General features: G+C 40.3%; 2 protein-coding genes across 6 annotated transcripts in view; one reads left to right on the top strand and one right to left on the bottom strand.

Moving 5' to 3' along the window:
• The window catches only part of cpne2 (copine II), a 113,884-nt gene extending 111,952 nt beyond the window's left edge, over positions 1–1,932 (top strand). For both annotated transcript variants that reach the window (XM_030052995.1, XM_030052996.1), the window contains exon 16: positions 693–1,932. In XM_030052995.1, coding sequence (XP_029908855.1) covers positions 693–800 — 108 coding nt within the window. In that variant the 3' untranslated portion in view covers positions 801–1,932. The remainder of the gene's footprint in view (positions 1–692) is intronic.
• A 2,026-nt stretch (positions 1,933–3,958) lies between these two features.
• psme3ip1 (proteasome activator subunit 3 interacting protein 1) lies at positions 3,959–18,275 on the bottom strand. 4 transcript variants are annotated; one of them, XM_030052998.1, is made up of 8 exons: positions 18,152–18,274; positions 15,677–15,805; positions 15,398–15,496; positions 14,107–14,228; positions 8,007–8,146; positions 6,054–6,139; positions 5,025–5,273; positions 3,959–4,429 (listed from the first exon to the last, which is right to left on the bottom strand). In XM_030052998.1, exons 1-8 carry the CDS (start codon positions 18,261–18,263, stop codon positions 4,425–4,427), a joined length of 942 nt encoding a protein of 313 aa, XP_029908858.1. In that variant the 5' UTR covers positions 18,264–18,274; the 3' UTR covers positions 3,959–4,424. The 4 variants fall into 4 exon arrangements, with proteins under 4 accessions (XP_029908858.1, XP_029908859.1, XP_029908857.1 ...); XM_030052999.1 differs by lacking the exons at positions 3,959–4,429; positions 18,152–18,274 and adding exons at positions 15,951–15,984; positions 16,488–16,508 and having other exon boundaries at positions 4,575–5,273; XM_030052997.1 differs by lacking the exon at positions 3,959–4,429 and having other exon boundaries at positions 4,575–5,273; positions 18,152–18,275.
• Positions 18,276–18,605: the final 330 nt, after the last annotated feature.

An 18,605-nucleotide genomic window follows, 5' to 3' on the forward strand; every position in this document is an offset into this window, starting at 1 on the left:
TAGATTCTGTCCCTTGCCCCTTGTTGCATGTCTTCCCCTCTCTCTGCCCTGTCTTTCCTGTCTCTCTCCACTGTGACTGTGTATTTTTTTTTTTTTTTTTTTTTGTCTTGAAAAAACAAAGTATAAACACCTGAAAAAAAAATCTACTGCCTAACACCTGGGGACTAAGACTAATAAAATATACAACAGAGTATGTGATAACTAGGGTGACCAACCGACTTTAATTCAATATAGAAACAATGCACATAAGACACAGATGTCTGAAAATGAAATATTTAAATAATATGTATTGTTACAAGGGGCCATAGCAGTTTTTTTTTTTTTTTTCAAAAGGTGGTCTGAGGGCTTCCAGTCGTCCTTGATTTGGTTCTGGTGGGGTCCTCAGCAAACGAGGAATAGTTGTAATTTCACTAGATTCACTACTTGTGACAAATTACAAATGAAAAAGAAATGTATGAGTGACTATTAAAATCTCGCTATTTTGAATCCATTTTGCAACATTGAAGGATGATATTTAAACAGTCTAATTAATTGTTAATTAATTTACATTAACTTAAAACCATTTTTTTAAATATCACTCCGGAGAAATCACTTCAAATGGGGGTCTGACGCTTTATCAAAGTCAACTTGGAGGTCTCGAACATGAAAAAATTTTCCCAGCTCTAGTGTATTTTGAATGTGTGTTTTCTCAGGCACCAAAGGAGACTCTGGCCAAGTCGGTGCTGGCCGAGCTGCCTCAGCAGGTCACCCAGTACTTCAAGCAGCGGAATCTATCGCCCAACAAGCCAGCGCCCGAGTGAGATGCCCTGAAGACAGGAGTCCACAAGCTGTACAATATTCCAACAAAACCTCTCTTCTTCTCCTTGTTATGGCAAACAGTACGCAATGCCACTGCTGTGAACAAATGTGAATAAAAAATTATTTATGGACAGAAAACGTCAAATACCTCCCCAATATTATATTTGCTTTATTGTTAAGAAAATGGCCACTCTGTTATTATTTATAATATGTAAAGGACCTTGCATGTCTACATTGATGGCAGGCATCTCCAAATGATTTCATCCATATACAGTCAGGATTGGCTTTTTTCAAAGAATCTTGATTTATCAGGATCTAGAATTATTGCTTTATGCATGTGTGTTATGTGATTGATACCATGTGATACATACAACTCCTTGGTGTGAAGTCACTCCTAAGTTGAAATATATCAGTGGTTGAAATATTGTCACTTTGTCGTATGGACCCTTTTGAAATGGTGGATCAGATAATGCGTGTTTTCATTTGTGCTCAGCGATGGGCTCGCAGATTGAGCCTGGCTGTGGGCAAAGGCTGGATGGATGACTGCCATTTGCTGGTGACTACTATTTGCATATACTGTACAGCCTAAGCACATGATCCAACAGAGCATGATTCGTTCAGTAACGCTCCACCACCAAGAGGAGGGTTTCATTTTCAGATTACAGAAGTGACATCCAATCACACGAGAGGCAGCGGTTTGGTGTTCCAGTAGGCCTGTTTCATTGACAAAATGTGAGACAGAGTCAGCTACAGCAGCATCTCCTGCTCTAAAACAGTTCAGTTCATCCTGCATGTTGCCAGTATCTACTCTGTTTACAAAATGATGCATGATCTATTTTTTTCAAATTATGTATTTATCTGAGTTTGTAAATTTTAATCTGATTACATTCGGTGGAAAAGAGATGAAATGTATTACATGGCAAAGGGAGATGTGTGATTGTGTAAGAGAAGGCTATCACTTAACAGTTGGATGGAGTCAGAGCAAAATTTGCCATGCACATTGAATGTATATTTATAAAATGTCATTCATGTTCTGACAAGCCAATGTTTATGACATGTTTTTAATGTACCTTTTATGCAGTGCTAAATTGTGTACTTGTGCATTGTTGTGTATCTTTGTAATAAACATGTTGCTATGGATTTTATGAAGTTGAGTCTGTGTCCACACTCTGAAAGAAATGGGATGAATTTGTGGGAACCAGTAAGTGTTGTGTCCATTATTTCGACTTGGTTCCTCCAAGTCAAAATAATGACTTCCTACAATCACAAATTTAAAGATCAAAGAGCCAAATATTGTTTTTCTGAACTCATTAGGCCACTGCCACTCAGCATGAATTCAGATTTTTGCCTCAGTACTGTTGACTGCCATGTGAACCCTGCTGGTCTTGTTGGCTCTTCTACCACTGATTGTGAAAAATTTCCATCCCTCTCTGCTGAGAATACTATCTCTGTTGAGCATCAGAGCAAAACGAAGATAAATCCTTCCATTTTGTTATTGCTAGGGAACCTCATTTTCCATTTTCACTGCATGACCTAATATCAAATACCTGATAATCTTCCTGTCCTGTAAACCTTGTGCTCAAATCTGTGAATAGCTCTCAGTCAGTCGATGGTGTTCCTGATTAATAATGACAAGTGTGAATGTGCTCCTGGAAAAAAAAACTACCTCAAGTCATCCCTTAATAACTTGAGACTCATTTTAAAGTTACTGTGCAACATTCTGGATAATTTACTATCAAGGCTACTCCTACAAATGACATGGAGAAGTAAAATGAGTGGAATATTAATTCTGTTTAACCTAAGAGCAGCTTTTAACCAATCACCTCTAACCCGTTATTTTAAAGACAAGATTGAGTAGTGTTGTTTCTAAGATTGCTGTGGACTGGCTCTCATCATGCCTTTCATTAGTGAGTTCTTCATTTTCATTTTGTTCACTATGAGTGGTATGCCTCAAGGCTCAACTCTTGAGCTTAGCGTTTTATTTATTTAAAGATGGATGAAGAATAAAGGAAAAATGTGAATAAATGAGTGGAGAAACATAACAACTGCATGACAAAATTAACATTTTGTCTGTTATGCTGTGGGGGCATTTTCTTGGCATATTTGGGTCCAGTTGTCCCCGTAGAGGGAAGGTTCACTGCAGATCAATATGAAGTTATTCTGAGTGATCACCCTTATCCTATGTTTAAACATTTCTATCCTGATGGGAGTGGTCTCCTCCAGGATGACCACGACCCCATCCTCAGGGCACCAAGGCTCACTGAATGATTTGATGAGGATGAAAATGATGTAAATCATATTCCATGGACTTCACAGTCACTAGATCTCAACCCATTTGAACACCTACAGGAGTAATGTGTTAGACAGCACTCTAACCACCATCATCAAAACACCAGAAGAGGGAAAATCTTTTGGAAGAACAGGGCTCCATCCCTCCACTAGATTTCCAGAAACAAAAAATGGGCCGGACAAAATTATTGCCATCTTCAACTTGATATTTGGTTGCACAGCCTTTGGAAAAAATAACTGAAACCAATCGCTTCCTATAATCATCAACAAGCTTCTTAAACCTCTCAACTGGAATTTTGGATTAAATTAATAAGTCTGGCCCCTAGCTACTGCTCAAATCTTTTAACCTCTTGCAAAGCCCTTGCCTGGCACTTGCAATTTAATGTTTTTTAAAACTGTTTAAGAGACATGCAGGATTTTGTATAATTCGTATTTAATTCTGATAGTTTCTGGATTTTTGGTTCAATTGAATACATTTTGTAGGGTGTTGGAGGGCAAGACGACCCAGATGAAAAGGTGGATAATGTTAAGGGCTCAAGTGAAAATGTTCATTTGCATATTTCAAAATTTTCAGGTTGCTCTAGGAGAGATAAAGTGGTGGATAAACCTACATACGCTCATTACAAAGTGTGTACAGGACATTGAAAACATATCATCATGTCAATTTCATCTTTACCCGGTAGTGCCCATGACATTAGGAACACTCATTAAATATGAAGCAAAAAAAATGATGTTAATCATTTATTTAGAGATGTTAAACATTGGCTGGGGTCAAATTGACCCCAAACATATTTGATTTTCATGTGACCACGAACCCAGTGACTTGTGTAAATACATTGTCTCTTTCTCACACAGACCAAACAGACACAGCAAAGGGGAAAAGGTCTTTATTTATCCCTTTTCACACTTTAACCAACAAAACGACAGCTCAAACCGCCAATGAGACTGCAGCAGTCTGTTGAAAAACAGTCCAGCATTCTTTCCACAGATCATGATCGATCTGTGCGACATTTAAACAAAGCACTAAGGGGAAAAAAAAACATAAAACACAACACAGATTAAAACTCAAATGACTCTCCTCTCAAATCATTCACACATTTCATCTGACCGAGAGAGAGAGAGGCTTGTCCTGCCTCAGCTTTCTGTCCTCTGCTGTTGACAGCTAAAGGTGTGAATCATGTGACACAGTCTAAGCAGTCTCTTCCTTGCTCCACAGCTGTCAAGCACTGTTCCCTCAGCCAATAGCACAGCTTGCAGTCGCTGTGGCTTGGGTTGGGGGGGTTGGGGAAGGGGCAGGATGTCGTCAGGGTAGGCTGTGCGGGATTGGTTGCTCGGCTTTAAACTGTGTGAGATGCGATTGGGGAGGGGGAGGAAGGGTGGAGGTGTCATGTTTGAGTGCCACAATACAAAAATCACAAGTCGATACACAGATTTAGATCATTTGATGCGAGCAATAAGAAATCATAGAGAAAAGAATTGATATTGGCTCAAATGTCAACTATTTATTAGGAATAGATTTCTATTTTTTTGTCAGGTGACAAAGAGCGACAGTAAATCTCACAGCTGTGAAAACAACAGGAATACAGCAGTGCTCTATAGGGGTGTGTGTGTGAGGAGAGTCTGCCAATCAGTAAAACACATTATGATATGAAACAGAGTGTGTGTTTGTGTGGCCTCAATGTGTGCATATCTGTATATAAATAATGTGACTATGTGAGTGTAGTGCATACAAGTTGAGTGTAAAATGCTGCCTTGTCTGTTTGTGTGTAATGTGTGAGGCCAGTTTGTCACTATTTGCAAGCCATTCCCAAGTATTAGTGTATATATATGTGTGTGTGTGTGTGTGTGTGTGCACTGTAACTGCTGTGTGGGTGTGTGTGTCTATCTGTAGGCCCTGCCATGCCGCGGGTATGGCGAGATGATTGCGTCCACGCTACCTTCGCTGTCCGAGCTGCTTTCAGAATCGCTGCTGCCGGAATATGCCCCAAGTCCTGGCAAGACACCGATGCACACCGCGGCCGATGGGAGATGCAGCATGCCTTGACCAGAGCCCAGGGCAGCTGAGGGGGTCTTAGCCGCCAGGCCAGGGAGGGTTTGCTGCTCTTCAGCTGCCCCTGCACCTGCCCCTCTACCTCCATCTCCACCTCCACTTCCTGCTGCTGCCGTGAGTCCTCCCCCCTCCTGCTCTGAACAGCAAAACACACTGTGAGCTTCCTTACTGCCATTGCAGGTCACAGCATGAATATTCTCGTAACCGCTAAGGAAAATATGTAATCAAAAGGGCTAGCAGGTCTGCCATCAAAACACAATCAGGGCAAAGCCAGGCTTTTGCAGATAATCACTGTCCCATCAAAAGAGCTTATCACAGACACAAGCAGCCATGTGCAGCAGAGGGCTGAGAGTCTGCAGGTTTTCATTCCGGCCAGAATACAGCAAGTGAATTCACTGATTAACACACCTTCAGAAAGCAGGAAGTGAACAGTGGATCACTGTTCACTAAGAAAATGTACACACTCTTGACTTGTGTTGCACTGGCGTAACAGGACCTGCACAGGAAGGCTGATTAACATCCTGTTGATAGTGGCCTTGAATTAAAGAGTGTTTTTTAACCCTGATAGTAAAGGTCTACAAAATCATTGTAGGTTATCAGAAATGTGGAGTTTGATAAGTTGTGCTCTTATAAATTTTATTCAAACAGCATCTGCTACTGTTTGGCATAATGAGACAGATTTGCCTGAACCAGAATAAGCTTTGTTCCAGTGAAGCTCCACCAAAGAGCGTTCCACTTTGAGAAGATGATCGCATTCCTTTTTATAAAAGGCAATTCTAGTTTTGAGTGAAGAATACAGTAATGACCTACAACTCATTTTTTCAGTCTAATTCTGTCATTTGGCAACTGCCAAAGTTGCTGTCCATAAAAAAACAAAACACCATTTTTCCTGCAAGTGCCTCAGGCTGCAGCCCACCTGTGTGTCTGTCTCCATTTCCTGTCAGTGTCGTTGCTGTCATTTCCTTCTTCTGTTTTTTACTGCTGTCTGATGACTGGGACAAACTGTGGGAGAGAATAAGAGGTTAAACTGGTGTGTTCGAGAGATTTTTGGGCTGGGATCAAACCGGACATGCTTTTAGCTGCTATGGGCATCTTTTCCTAATTATTTTTAACGAGACATGAGTGTTCTGCAAGCTGCTCTTTCACACCCGGCATCTTGCATGTATCTGCTCTGGGCGCCTCATTGTTGAAAACTTTGATGCTGTCCAAGTTTAAAAACAAATAAAAAACACCCCACATTACTCATAAAACCAATCAAACCAATCTTTGCACAACCTAAAAATATTGTTGGAACCATAGATCAACAGAAAGCTCTTGAATGAGTTGTGATAGTCCCCTTGAACTTTTCTCTTCTTGAGAGTTTTATGGACAGAGATGGATGGTCGCGTTTTGCTGATGGCAAAGTATGCCCTGCCTGATCTCAGCTTTAGCCTCCACCTTCTGTCGTCTGTCTCTTACCGCTGTCTGATAGCTGTGAGGAAAACTGAATACTTGAAAGAACAACTAGACACTCAAACCCAAATCTCTGTGAAGCCTGACATCTAATGTTATTTAATGGTCTCTTTTTTAACAGAGTAAAACATCAGAGCAAAACTTGCTTAACGTCTCTGGGTGTTTCCGTATGTTGCACTTTAAATGACCTACACGTAATCAGATTAATTTGACTGTCACTCCTCCCGAGCCCTCCCTCTCTACAGTCGCGGCTCTCAAACCATCTGAGTATGTGGAGCAGAACAGGAACTGGGGACATCAGACTTTCACTGTAAGCTAATGAGGCACTGGCAAACTTCAATCTGCAGTTAGAGGACCCTTACACTACGTTCATATATCATATCAGATTACCCGAGAACTGAGATGCCAGTTGGGGAAGAACATTCATGTCAGCCTTCTAAGAGTAAATGTAAGCATTAGTTTGGATGTTTCCAAATTGTCAGGTGGGAACCTTTCGTGGGCTACGAAATCTTCCACATACTTTTGAGAAGTGTGGAAGTTTGTCAACACAAGTGGTCAACCATTTTCAGCAGTCGTAGGTAATGAAAATCAAAGTGGCCCATTATATTCATGCTAACACAAACACCTCTACTTAGAAAAACTAAACGATATCTGCTACAAATTTTGGTTGATTTAAAATTAAATTATTAGTTAGATTAGTCAAATTATAAATAAAAATGATTTTGGATGTGGGTGTTGCAATATATTCAACATGTGAACATTTGCAATCTGTAGCAGCAAGATATCACTTCTACTGCCTCTTCCAATATGATGTAAAAGCCACCTCTAAATCCTATGCAATTACTGGTTGTTTTGTGAGGCAAATATAGTGTTGTTAATTACAAATGGGATACCTCAAAGGCATCGGGCACACTACTTTTTGCCTCTATTCAGTTTACATTGCTGCATGAGCCACAAGAGCACTCACTTATCATGCATCACATTGGAGACTCCTTATAGGTATGGATCACCAACAATCCTTGACATGGCAAATATTTGTTATTTGTCAACTACATCAACAAAATATGAAATTCAATTACAAACTTACTTTGCCATGTATATAAAACAAATCTCCAATGTTGGGCAATGCACTTTTTCCATGCATAACAGGGTCATGTTGTTGCAGCTCCTGCAGTACACACACAACCTTTTTCTGAGACAGAAATTTGTGCATTTGTGTAGATTAGAAGGAGGAGGAGCTTGACAGCTTAGTTACTGCATTGCACAATATTCAGCGTGTCTCTACTAACTGTGGTTTTAAGGACCTAAAAGTTTCCTAAAATCAGAAAAAAACATATTTGAACCCTCTGTTTACTGATCAGAATAGTGAGCTCAAATATAGTATTTACTCAAAAAGGATGTGTGTCTATGCACATACCTGCGTCTTTTGACGGCTCCAGCCAATAGATGAGCCTGAGAGAGGTGACTGCTCTTTTGCTCTGACCCCAGTGGCTTAGGCCCCGCCTTCTTGGCAGGTTCTTGGCGGTTTTCAGTGCTTGCCCGCTTCACTAGAGCGCTGTGAAAGCATAAGGTTAAGGATAGCGAAACATAATAAAGAAGCAACGAAGATGAGACTTAGGGTCAGGTAGACACAAAACACAACAAATCATATAGAAGAATATAAAAAAAAAATAATTACTGTATGAATAAAAGTATGTTAGTTTAAATTCTACTAGCAAAGGTTTGCTTATCAGTACCCTGTGAAAATCCAGGGACTTTATACAGTCTAACTCCCTTTGGTGGAAGCTACAAATACCCATTATCATTGTCCTGGAAAAAGTGACATAGTTCCAAAAAGCTAAGAAAACCACAGAGACAGCAAGTCTAAGAGAGAAGAGAGTGAGAGGAAAGAATAAAAGAGACCAGAAAATAAGGACAGGAGTTTGATAGAGCTCATGAAATAGGACGGAGATGTACCAGAGAGGAAAAACAGAAAAAAGACTAAGAGGGACAAAAAGTCAGAGCAAATGAATTAAGATGAGATGAGATCAAGACAGAGAGAAAAGACAGTGAATCAGTGTTGTAGCATAAACAGACCTGGCATGAGTTTCACTGCAATAAGTAAGGTGTGTGACTGTGTATGGACGCATGTGCTTTAAGTTCACAGCAAGAAATGAGCACTTCCAACAGTCACTGTGGCTAAGAGCCTACGATAGTTTCCACGACAACACATTCTCCTCTCCATCTGCAGACAAACCTGTCTTTCAACAGAGGCAAAGATGTCAAGGAAGACACAGAGAGGGATGGAGGAGCACAGATACAAAAACAAAAGACAGAAGACAAGAGGACAGATGACAGAGGACAAGCTCAACAAACAAAAATAATGGGTGATTCAGGTGTGGTGAAGATATATGAATCTGATGTGGTACTTTGAATTGAGGGTAGAAGATCACTGATTTTTAAGGATTCCTACTCTTCCTGTTGACTTTGCAACAGCGCTGCTCATGCTCACCAACATTAAACTGTCCCAAAAGCAAAGATACAGAAATGTTATTTTCATGGAACACACTGATGGGGGGAATGCGCATAAAAGCCATTATCGCTTACTGATATTTTTAAAGGCCCCATTGCATGAAAAACGCAATTTTCGTTGTTTTTTGTGATAGGGAAGATGCGACAGATGCGACATTATATTTTAAATCATAAAGACAGAGAGATGATTAGCAAAAGTCCAAATAAAATAGAGGAATATTTCATAAGTACTACAGAAAAATTCTTTCCAACTAAAAAAACATGTCTCAATAGGCACGTTTCCACCGCAGGTACTTAGGGGTAATTTTACAGGGCCGGGGCCGTTGGTGCATGTCTCCACCACCGGGACTAGCCCGAAGGAGAGAGTTCCTGAACTTTTACAGGGGCTAAAAAACGGCCCTGCTTTGGGGTACAGACTCTGAGCGGCCCCGAAAAACTCCTGGGTGGGGCTTGGGGTTTACTTGGTGCTGATTGGATTTACTCACGGCGGGATGTGACATCAACAGAGCTTAAAACTTAGCCTTAGCTAACGCTAACGTGCTAGCTAACGTTAGCTAACGCTAACAACACACCCTGGTCAAAATGGTCGCGCAACAATTATGTCACATCCAGTCCTCTCGCCGAGCGAGAGGACGTTCCTGTAGTAGCTCCTGCCTCCCAAATACTACCAGGAACTTCTTCAGTGGAAACGGGCCTATATATATATATATATCAGGGTTTCCCCCAGTGCTTTATAGGCCTGGCGGGCCGCCAGGCTTTTCCCAAGCCAGGCTAAGCGTCACTTGTTTATTTATTTTAAATAGGTTTTTTTATGCACCAGAAACAGCGATACCAAAGACGGTATACAGAGCTTTTAACCGCTTCTGGTGATACAGTTGAAAGCGCAATGGCGACATCTTATGGTCGATACGTGAACACATAGGGGGTGAGAGGTCAGGTGTATTATCCATCACCTGAACCCCAAAAACCACTGCCTGTCTCTACAACTTTTACGTGACATGTCACAGAGAAAGGGTCAAAACACATTGGACACTCTTTTTCCGAAGTCGGAGGAGCACTGGAGTAGACGATGAGCCCGCTCGTTCACCCCCAGGCCGAGGGGAGTGCATCCCCAGCGAGCTGGCCGAGCCGCGGCTCGATGACGAGGGAGAGCCAGTGCGAGTTAGCACGGATGTTAGCACGTCGTCAGAGCAGAAATTACCAGGATAACGCCCACCAAGTTGCGCCGCTACGCGGAATATGGCAGAGTTTGACAAAATTTCAATGAAATGCTGTTTTTGTGTGGAATATGAACGTATGTCTGGCAAAGGCACAGCAGATTTCCAGACTTCAGCAGCGCACTGACATAGATTGTGTAACAAAGCGAAGAGTTGCCACTCTGCTCTATTTTCATTGGCTAACAGCAGCACACTGGCTTAGCCTGTCTATTCAGAGAAGAGGTATCACTCTGGATTATTTTGCAATCTATGTTATCACATGCATACTACTGCTCATTCATTGGTAGCTGAATTGTTAGGTGTGTTTGATAAGTAATTTACATTTTAAAAATAATAATCATTTAACATGTTAAATTATTGGAGTCAAGGGTGGGTGTTTAACTGAAACAAATGGATTGTTGTGATACACTGTAGTATAATGGAATATTATTGTAAAACCTGAGATCATACTTGTCTTTAACTGAATAATCCACTACAAATATCTCTCCTCCTTGTAAAAGTCAGCACTTATCCATTTTGTCTTATATATTTAAGTATGTTTTTTTATATATATATCATTTATTTATTTTTATGTATACACTTATTTAATTTGGTCCGATGTCAGGGATTGTTCTATGGAAAATTAAAAACGAATAAAAGTTTCACAAAAGAAAAACTGAAAAAAAAACTACTGAAGCAAATATACTAAGCAATATAGTATTTTTGTTTTTATTATGAGGCAATTCTTAATTATACCTATGGGACAGCTGGAAGCTAATTAAATATGAGAAAAGACAGAAAAGATTAGGGCTGTAGTCAACCAAAGAAAATCCTTGTCAACTAAAGTCCTGAAATTTCGACCAAAAGTCGACTAATCGTGGGGCGGCGGGAATACAAAAAAAATAAAAAATAAAAAAAAGTTTTTTTTAGATTAATTAACTGGGCAGTAGCCTTGTCTGCCTAGATGAATTATAAATTAACATAAACAACTAGTATTTGCAGTATATTAAATCGTTTTTGACATTATTTTGCACAGAATGACACACTCAAGTCGGCTCTGACAGCGTTGCATCATGTGCACCTACGCAATATCATAGCCTATGATTTCCGAAAATAGTACTATGTAAAGCTGCCGTCGTCACAGGTGTGTGCGCCTGCAGTTATAAAACGATTAGACTAAAACTTTGAAATATGCCAATTCTGATATGTTTATACTCAAAACTGACAGAGCAACCTAACGCAGACATGTTAGCTTACCGTTTTTAGGTGATATGCCATGTTGTTCATTGAGCTGTGATACGCAAACTGTTGCTTGCAAAGTTTGCATTTGACTTTTTTTCCCATCTATTTTGGTAAAATGCTGCCACACTGACGGCGTCTTTGACATGGTAGAGGACCAAATGTTCATTAAACCCTCTTAATTAAGCAAATATTCAGAAAATCAGGCCTAATTTTTTCTTCAGTTCAGAACATACGGGCCTACCTATCTGTCTCCAATGGGTTGGGCTAATCCAAAACTGTGAAAACAAGGGGGGTGTTCTGAAGACAGACTGTTACCTGTGAAACAGGCTGTTCTGAAAACACCCCTATTAGCACTTAGTGCTTTACTCCTGATAAAATTAACACAGCAAATAATTGACCAATCAGATTTTGGTCGACCAAGACCATATTGACCAATAAATCGACCAGTCGACTAACAGACTGCAGCACTGGAAAAGATAGAGTGTATGTTACAGTGTGCATGTACAGCAGGCAACAGAAAGTTGGCCACCAAGGAAATGAGACCACAAAGACAAAGACAGAAAAATAGTGTGAGCGTTCACTGCATATGAGCTCAAAGTGTAACTGAGAAGGACAAAATCCACACAAGAAAATGGTCACTCCTCACATATAACACCACATGGAACAACATTTGACAGTAATGTTGCGTGTCAGATTTGATGACTATATTTCCGGTGTTTCCTCAGTGTTTTTGAATGAGTCTGTAAAACAAGACAGGGTTTGGCTCTCCAGAGAATATCCTCAAGCAGCAGGCACAAGCTAGCTCCTTTAAGTATTCAGTCCTTGGTGTGAAGACACAAACTCACATTCTTGAAATTATACTAATACAAATCATTTAGTATGGCATGGCCTGTAAGACTTTGTATTGTATCTATAAATGAGCACATATAAAGATGTCCTGTGAGTGAGTGTGAAAAATGCATGCAGGGTGCAGCCCCAGTTGAAGCTTCACTCTGGCAGAGAGATACCTAACTCAGCCAGCACATATAAAGCTGCTTATCATATATTTGCATAGCTTGAACCAAGAGATCCCCATGTTACCAGCTTGAATGTCCCTAAACGGCTAAACTTAGTATGAAGTATAAAAAATAACCTCATAATGCAATGCTGTGTGGCATCTGATGGCATTTGGTTACCGGAACAATTACTGTGATATTTTGCACAGAACAAGCTGCAAAACAATCTACTGTGTTTTAATGGCCATCAGCTGCCACTGTGGTGTCGACCACAATGCATGCGGACATGGTTCACACTTTGTGCATCCCTGCTCTTTAGAAAGAGCACATTCATTAGTAAAATGTGATCATGTTGCTCTTTCCTGCTTTTCTTGTCCGTCCTACATAATACAATATTCACACCAAAATCCAGCTTTTGGTGTGTTGCTACTTCTTTCTATTTACCTGCCCATTCCCAAAAATGACTAAAGAGTCTTAGGCATCTTGCACATATGCACAGATCATAATCAAACTTACATCCTCTAAAGCTGAGAAGGGGAAAGAGAGAGAAATCAGACACCTCGTAACAGGAGGAAAGAGACAAGTAGTTCAGACTTATCTGCTTTTTCATCCATTCTATCACATACCATACCTACGACTATTACAAAGGTCCAAGCCTGCTGGAGACAGGTGTTTTTTTTTTTCTTTTATGCTGCCATGTGATCTCATCATTAATAATAATAATAATAAAAAAACATGCCTTGTAGTAGCCTGTTAACTGACACCAACGATAAAGTCAAATTTTCAGATCAGACAAGTGAGAAAAAAAATAGATATCAAACTGAAACTGCTTGAGAAGAGGTAACAAATCACAACACAAAATACCACTGTGTCTTTTTTTTTTTTTTGGCTTGAGAGCAAAATGTCTTGCAATGCCAATTACTCATCCATAGCAGATGACTAACATTAGATTTTTTGGTGTTTATGGTTTTCATACAGTCATACAGAACTGCTTCTCACTGCACAGCACCAAGATAATTACATTGTTTTTCTGTTTTTTCCCATTTGGCTGTCAGAGCAAATGGTGCTCTGTTTCTTTATTTAAATCAGTGTGAAAAACCTGTTCTTCAATCAGTTGGGATGTGCTTCACAAATATTCAGCAGCCATGGGGAATGTCTTCACCCCAGCCCACGATGCTCAGTCTGAAGGTGCTTTAATCACTTTGGATTCGTTACCCACTGGCTCTCTGTGTGTATGTGCCTGTGTGTCTGTGCACAAGTGTATTAGACAGCAGCGGCAACCTGTAAGTATGAAAGCTCTACAGTGATTGAAGTAATGACATTTTCCCTACCATCAACCATCGAGATGGCAAAAAGAAAACCAAGGCCCACACTGAAAATACCAGATTTATCCTCTAAACTACATCTCAGTGTCTTTTTTTTTTTTTGGCAAAATGTATTATCTTTCACCAATCTGGGCAGCACAAAGGAGCTACAAGACTAAAAACCTATTTGGGCAAAGCATGAAACAGAACTGCTGGCAATCAAAACAAGGAGGCCTGTTTTATATAAACAATATGAAGCTAAAGGATATTCTGTATTCCAACAGTTCCTGCCGCTCCTCATCCCTGCGCTGCTTCTCCACCAGGCTCTGTTGCCGGGAGACCTCATCCAGGAAGTTGGTCTCATCCTCGTCCAATCCTTTCACCATGTTCTCTGTCACCATGGAAACAAACATGCTCTCAACGCAAAGTAGGAGAATGGTTGCATTACTTCAGACAACAAACCCTCAAAGTCTATGTTAAATGCTTGCATGAGAAAATTTGAATGTTGTATGTTTTCATGGATACAGACAAGGGCTGTGTGCTTTTGGCTGATTTATCCATTTGAACTAAGTTTCAAATAATTAGCATTGTCAAATGAGAAGAGAAGACATCAGAAATATCCCGTAACAAGAATCAAATGTCAATCAAACCAGCAACAAAGTATTTCTCTTTGAAACTGTTGGTGAATTTTGACGCAAAAAAACTGATATGCAAAACCAATATAATTCTAAGCTGATTAGTCACTGAGTGTGAAATGCATATGTTTACTATATGGCTTGCACATTACAATGTATCAATAATTCATGAGAAATAATGGCTGATTCTGAAAAATGGATGAGAATTTGGATTTACACTAAGTAGTTGTGCTGGCAGTTTTGAAAACACTGCAAAACCAAAGGGCAGCGACTGCATACATGAGCTGTGAAACTTAGAGTAACTGAAAGTTGAGAATTTGAGAAAAGTAAGCTGTAAATTAGTATTTATGGATCTTGCTTTTGCTTATATCAAATCCTCATCATGATCTTTGACCTTTATAGTCACACAAAACAAAGCTGGATAAAACACAAAGTGGACTCTATGCCTACATGTTCCTGCCAGCTATATCTAAGCACAATACAAACCAGATTTTCCAAAAACTGAAAGTGTTATCCATCCATATACTGAACAAAAATCAAGGTGCTGTAATGAATAGCTTTTGGAATTTGTGAGGCTCAAATTTGAGAGCAGTTTCACTGTCAAACTTTTACTAATTTTAACAAACTAATTTTAAACAGCACAGCAAACATTATTTGGTCCCCAGCAGCAATGGCAAACTGTTTCTCATGGGGACAGATGGATCAAACAATGACAGGTCAGTATCAGGTTGAAACCGCCAGGTTTTCGTAATTTCGTCCACTATCTTTGTATTCTATCTACCATCTCTGTTAACTTTAACAACTCAAAGTGCTGAGAGGGCTAACCAACAGAGGCAAAATACTAATGAGTGTCATTCCAAAGACTAAGACTGAGAAAGAGACAGCTGTGAACAAACAGAATCAGGCAAAAAACAGAGACACCCACTGAATTTGAATTGCTCCTCATACTCCTCCTGTTTCTTGTCCTTCTGCTCTTGCAGTCGTTCATATAGAGACCGAGGGTCATATTCCTCCTCTGGGGCCTCTAAGATCACACACAGAAAGGCAAAACCATGTTAATCAAGACATACAGACTGGCGCTGTATCCCTGTCCTCTGAATTTGTGTGGTCTACATCAATGCTTTGTATCCATGTTGTGTACTTCCTGTGAGAAATGTTGATGTGTAGCATAAGCAGAAGTGTTAGTGCATGTATATGCTCTTACCCTCTGGGTCATCTGGTTTTCTCACTTTTTCCCATTCTTCCTGTCTCTTCTTCCTCCTCTCATCAAGCTCTGCCTCCGACACAAACTTCCTGCTGAGGTCCACACCTGCTGTCCCTCCCCCCGACATCACTAATGGCCCAGGCCGACCCCACCACACACACACACACACACACACACCATGATGATGATCAGTCAAAAAGACAAGATGGTTTTCAAAAAAGGAAAAAAAAAACTGCTAAATACTACCATGCATTCAGTGTATACCTACAACTACCTGTGTGTGTTAACCTGTTTGAAAGACCACCCAATGGCGCTTTTCCACTAGTACCTACTCGGCTTGTAGGCTTTTCCATTACGTTGTAGCACCTGGTAGCCGGTACTATTTTGGGACCTACTAAGCCGGGGTTCCAAGCGAGCTGAGTTGAGCCGAAATGTGACGTAAACGCCGTGCAGGCCACTGATTGGACAGGGAGTGATGACACATGAGTGACTCTTTCACGAAAACCAAACCCAGGATTTAAAAAAAAACAAAAAAAAAAACAGTAACAGCGACCGTGCGCATTGATCATCACTGAAGTTGGCAAAGTCGGAAAATGGCAAGCAAAAAGGTACCGTGGTCAAATAAAGATGTGGAGACTTTTCTGAGCTTGGTGGCGGCACAAAGAATCCAGAGGGAGCTGGACGGTGCGCTGCCTTGCTATGACAACTCCACCCACGGTGAGCTGGTACTCAATTGTAATGGAAAACGACCAAAACCGTGTCGAGGCGAGTAGAGTTGAGCAGAGTAGGTACTAGTGGGAAAGCGCCACAAGACTCCAACTCATGGATGCATCTGTTGGATGCACACACCATTAACATTCACATTTCATGACCAGGTCACTAGAGGGCAACAGTGACAACTGCAAATGCAGCCTAACATGCAATCAGGAAATTTAATGTTTTAAGCGTTGGCTTCATGAACAATGAACAAACCTCTCTGTGTGCCTGCCCTGCTCTAATCAATCAAACACCAGATAGCACCATTAGAACACCAAACAGCTATGGATAAATTTGTTAAATGATGATGGTACGCCAGAATGGGAACACACCACACAACTGAATGAATCAAAAGTGGAGATTTCTTAAAGTTGGATTCTTACAATCATATGAAGAAGATGGGAGGTAAATCTATTCCGGTCACCCCCACTTCACTGACAGGTAACATTTTACAACAGCAGAATGCTGTTATGTTATTATGTTTTTTATGTTTGATATACGGTCTTTGTCTCTTTTCAAACCTTGTGCTCACTGACCATCACACACTCACTCTAACTTTGGGCCAATCATAAAAACACTGAAACATTCAATCCAACACAAAACCAATCCACACGTCTCTTCATTCTATGTTTCATGTAGTACTCAATTTTATACATGACAAAAGGATGGGTGAAATGTTTCAACAAAATGTATACTGATTATGATGGCAAACAGTAAAAGTTATTCTTGTCAGCTTATTTGTTTTAAGAGTGGAAGCCCTAACCAGCTCATCAACAGTTAATTTTGGACACTGGAGGGAATGCAGTAGTGAGATGCATCATTCCCAGATATTTTCTTTGATGGTGATGTAGGAGACTTTGAATCTGACTGAAAAACAAAATAATGAGCCAACAAGGAAGCACAAAAATGCAAAATGTGGCACTGAGGCTAGCATAGGCTGCCAATCATCTCCCTGATGCTGCTGATTGTCCATGTGCGTTTAACAATCAGCGTTTCGTTCAATATGGCGGTCAGGGTGGCACAGCTTAGGCTGATGAGCCAGCCTAAGAGACGTTATGTTTCTATGTTTTTTTTTTTCGTTTTAAAAGACACAGGGAAAGTGAGTTTCATGGCTGGGGTTATGGCTCCTCCTTGCGGTCAGATTTAATCATCACAAGACAGACTCCTGCATGTCGTAATAAATAAAATTAACTTGATCGCCGAAGACAGCTGTGGAAAATAATTTCAAAAACACAACTGAATCGAAAAGGCCATGGTGGGCAGCAAATGGGTCTGCACGATGTGTCAGTATTTATTTGCATCGGGCCTGTTATACTCGCCATGGTTCTGCTCTCTAATGTTAGCCACAAAACGGTACAGCAGCTTGGCTAAGATAGCTAGATAGCTAGATACTTATTTCAGATGGAGAATGAGCTAGATGCCACCCGATTAACATATCAACATGTGGGTTAAATTACAACAGTTAGATGGGAACAGCCTTACTGAGTGTTAAAGTAGGAAACATGTAAAAGACTGACCGGCCGGCTAACATTAGCTTAGCATCCGAGCAGGCAAATGGTTATCTCTGTCAATCACCGAATTTCGTGTCATGTAAAAGCCTTTGGTGCAAATACGAAGAAGAGAAGGCAGGTGTTTTGTGATGATTTTAGACTACTTAAAAAAAAAATAAATAAAACTTGGGATTCTTGCACTAGTCAGAATTCATGAGGAGAAACTCACCGGACGCTGCCAGCCCCGAAGTCTCCAATCCAGTGAACTTTCGTGTCACTACAAATACTGTCCGCCGTGATCTTTGACGTGAGGGACAGAAGTTCCGACCCGAACCGACCATCCGTTAATACCAGGGAATATATATATGTACATCTAAAAAAAAAAAAAAAAAAAAAAAAAAAAAAAAAAAAAGCTGTTGTATATCACTAGGAATGTTTTGTTTGTTTGTTTGTTTGTTTTTTAAGGTGGTGGGTTCAGTATCGTTGCCCCATCCCCAGTACATAAACTGCCACTAGGCAAAATGTTCATAAGTAGATGATGATCGACCATGTACAAATACAGTTTCTCTCATCACAAACACACAATACCGTATAAAACTGACTTTATGCAGAATAAAATCTCTCTTTTTGGAACTTTTTTATTTATTTTTTTTTTTTAAAGAAAACATTTTGTTTGTAAGACA

The sequence above is a fragment of the Myripristis murdjan genome, chromosome 6, assembly GCF_902150065.1.
Source record: "Myripristis murdjan chromosome 6, fMyrMur1.1, whole genome shotgun sequence".
In the NCBI taxonomy this organism is placed as follows: domain Eukaryota; kingdom Metazoa; phylum Chordata; class Actinopteri; order Holocentriformes; family Holocentridae; genus Myripristis; species Myripristis murdjan.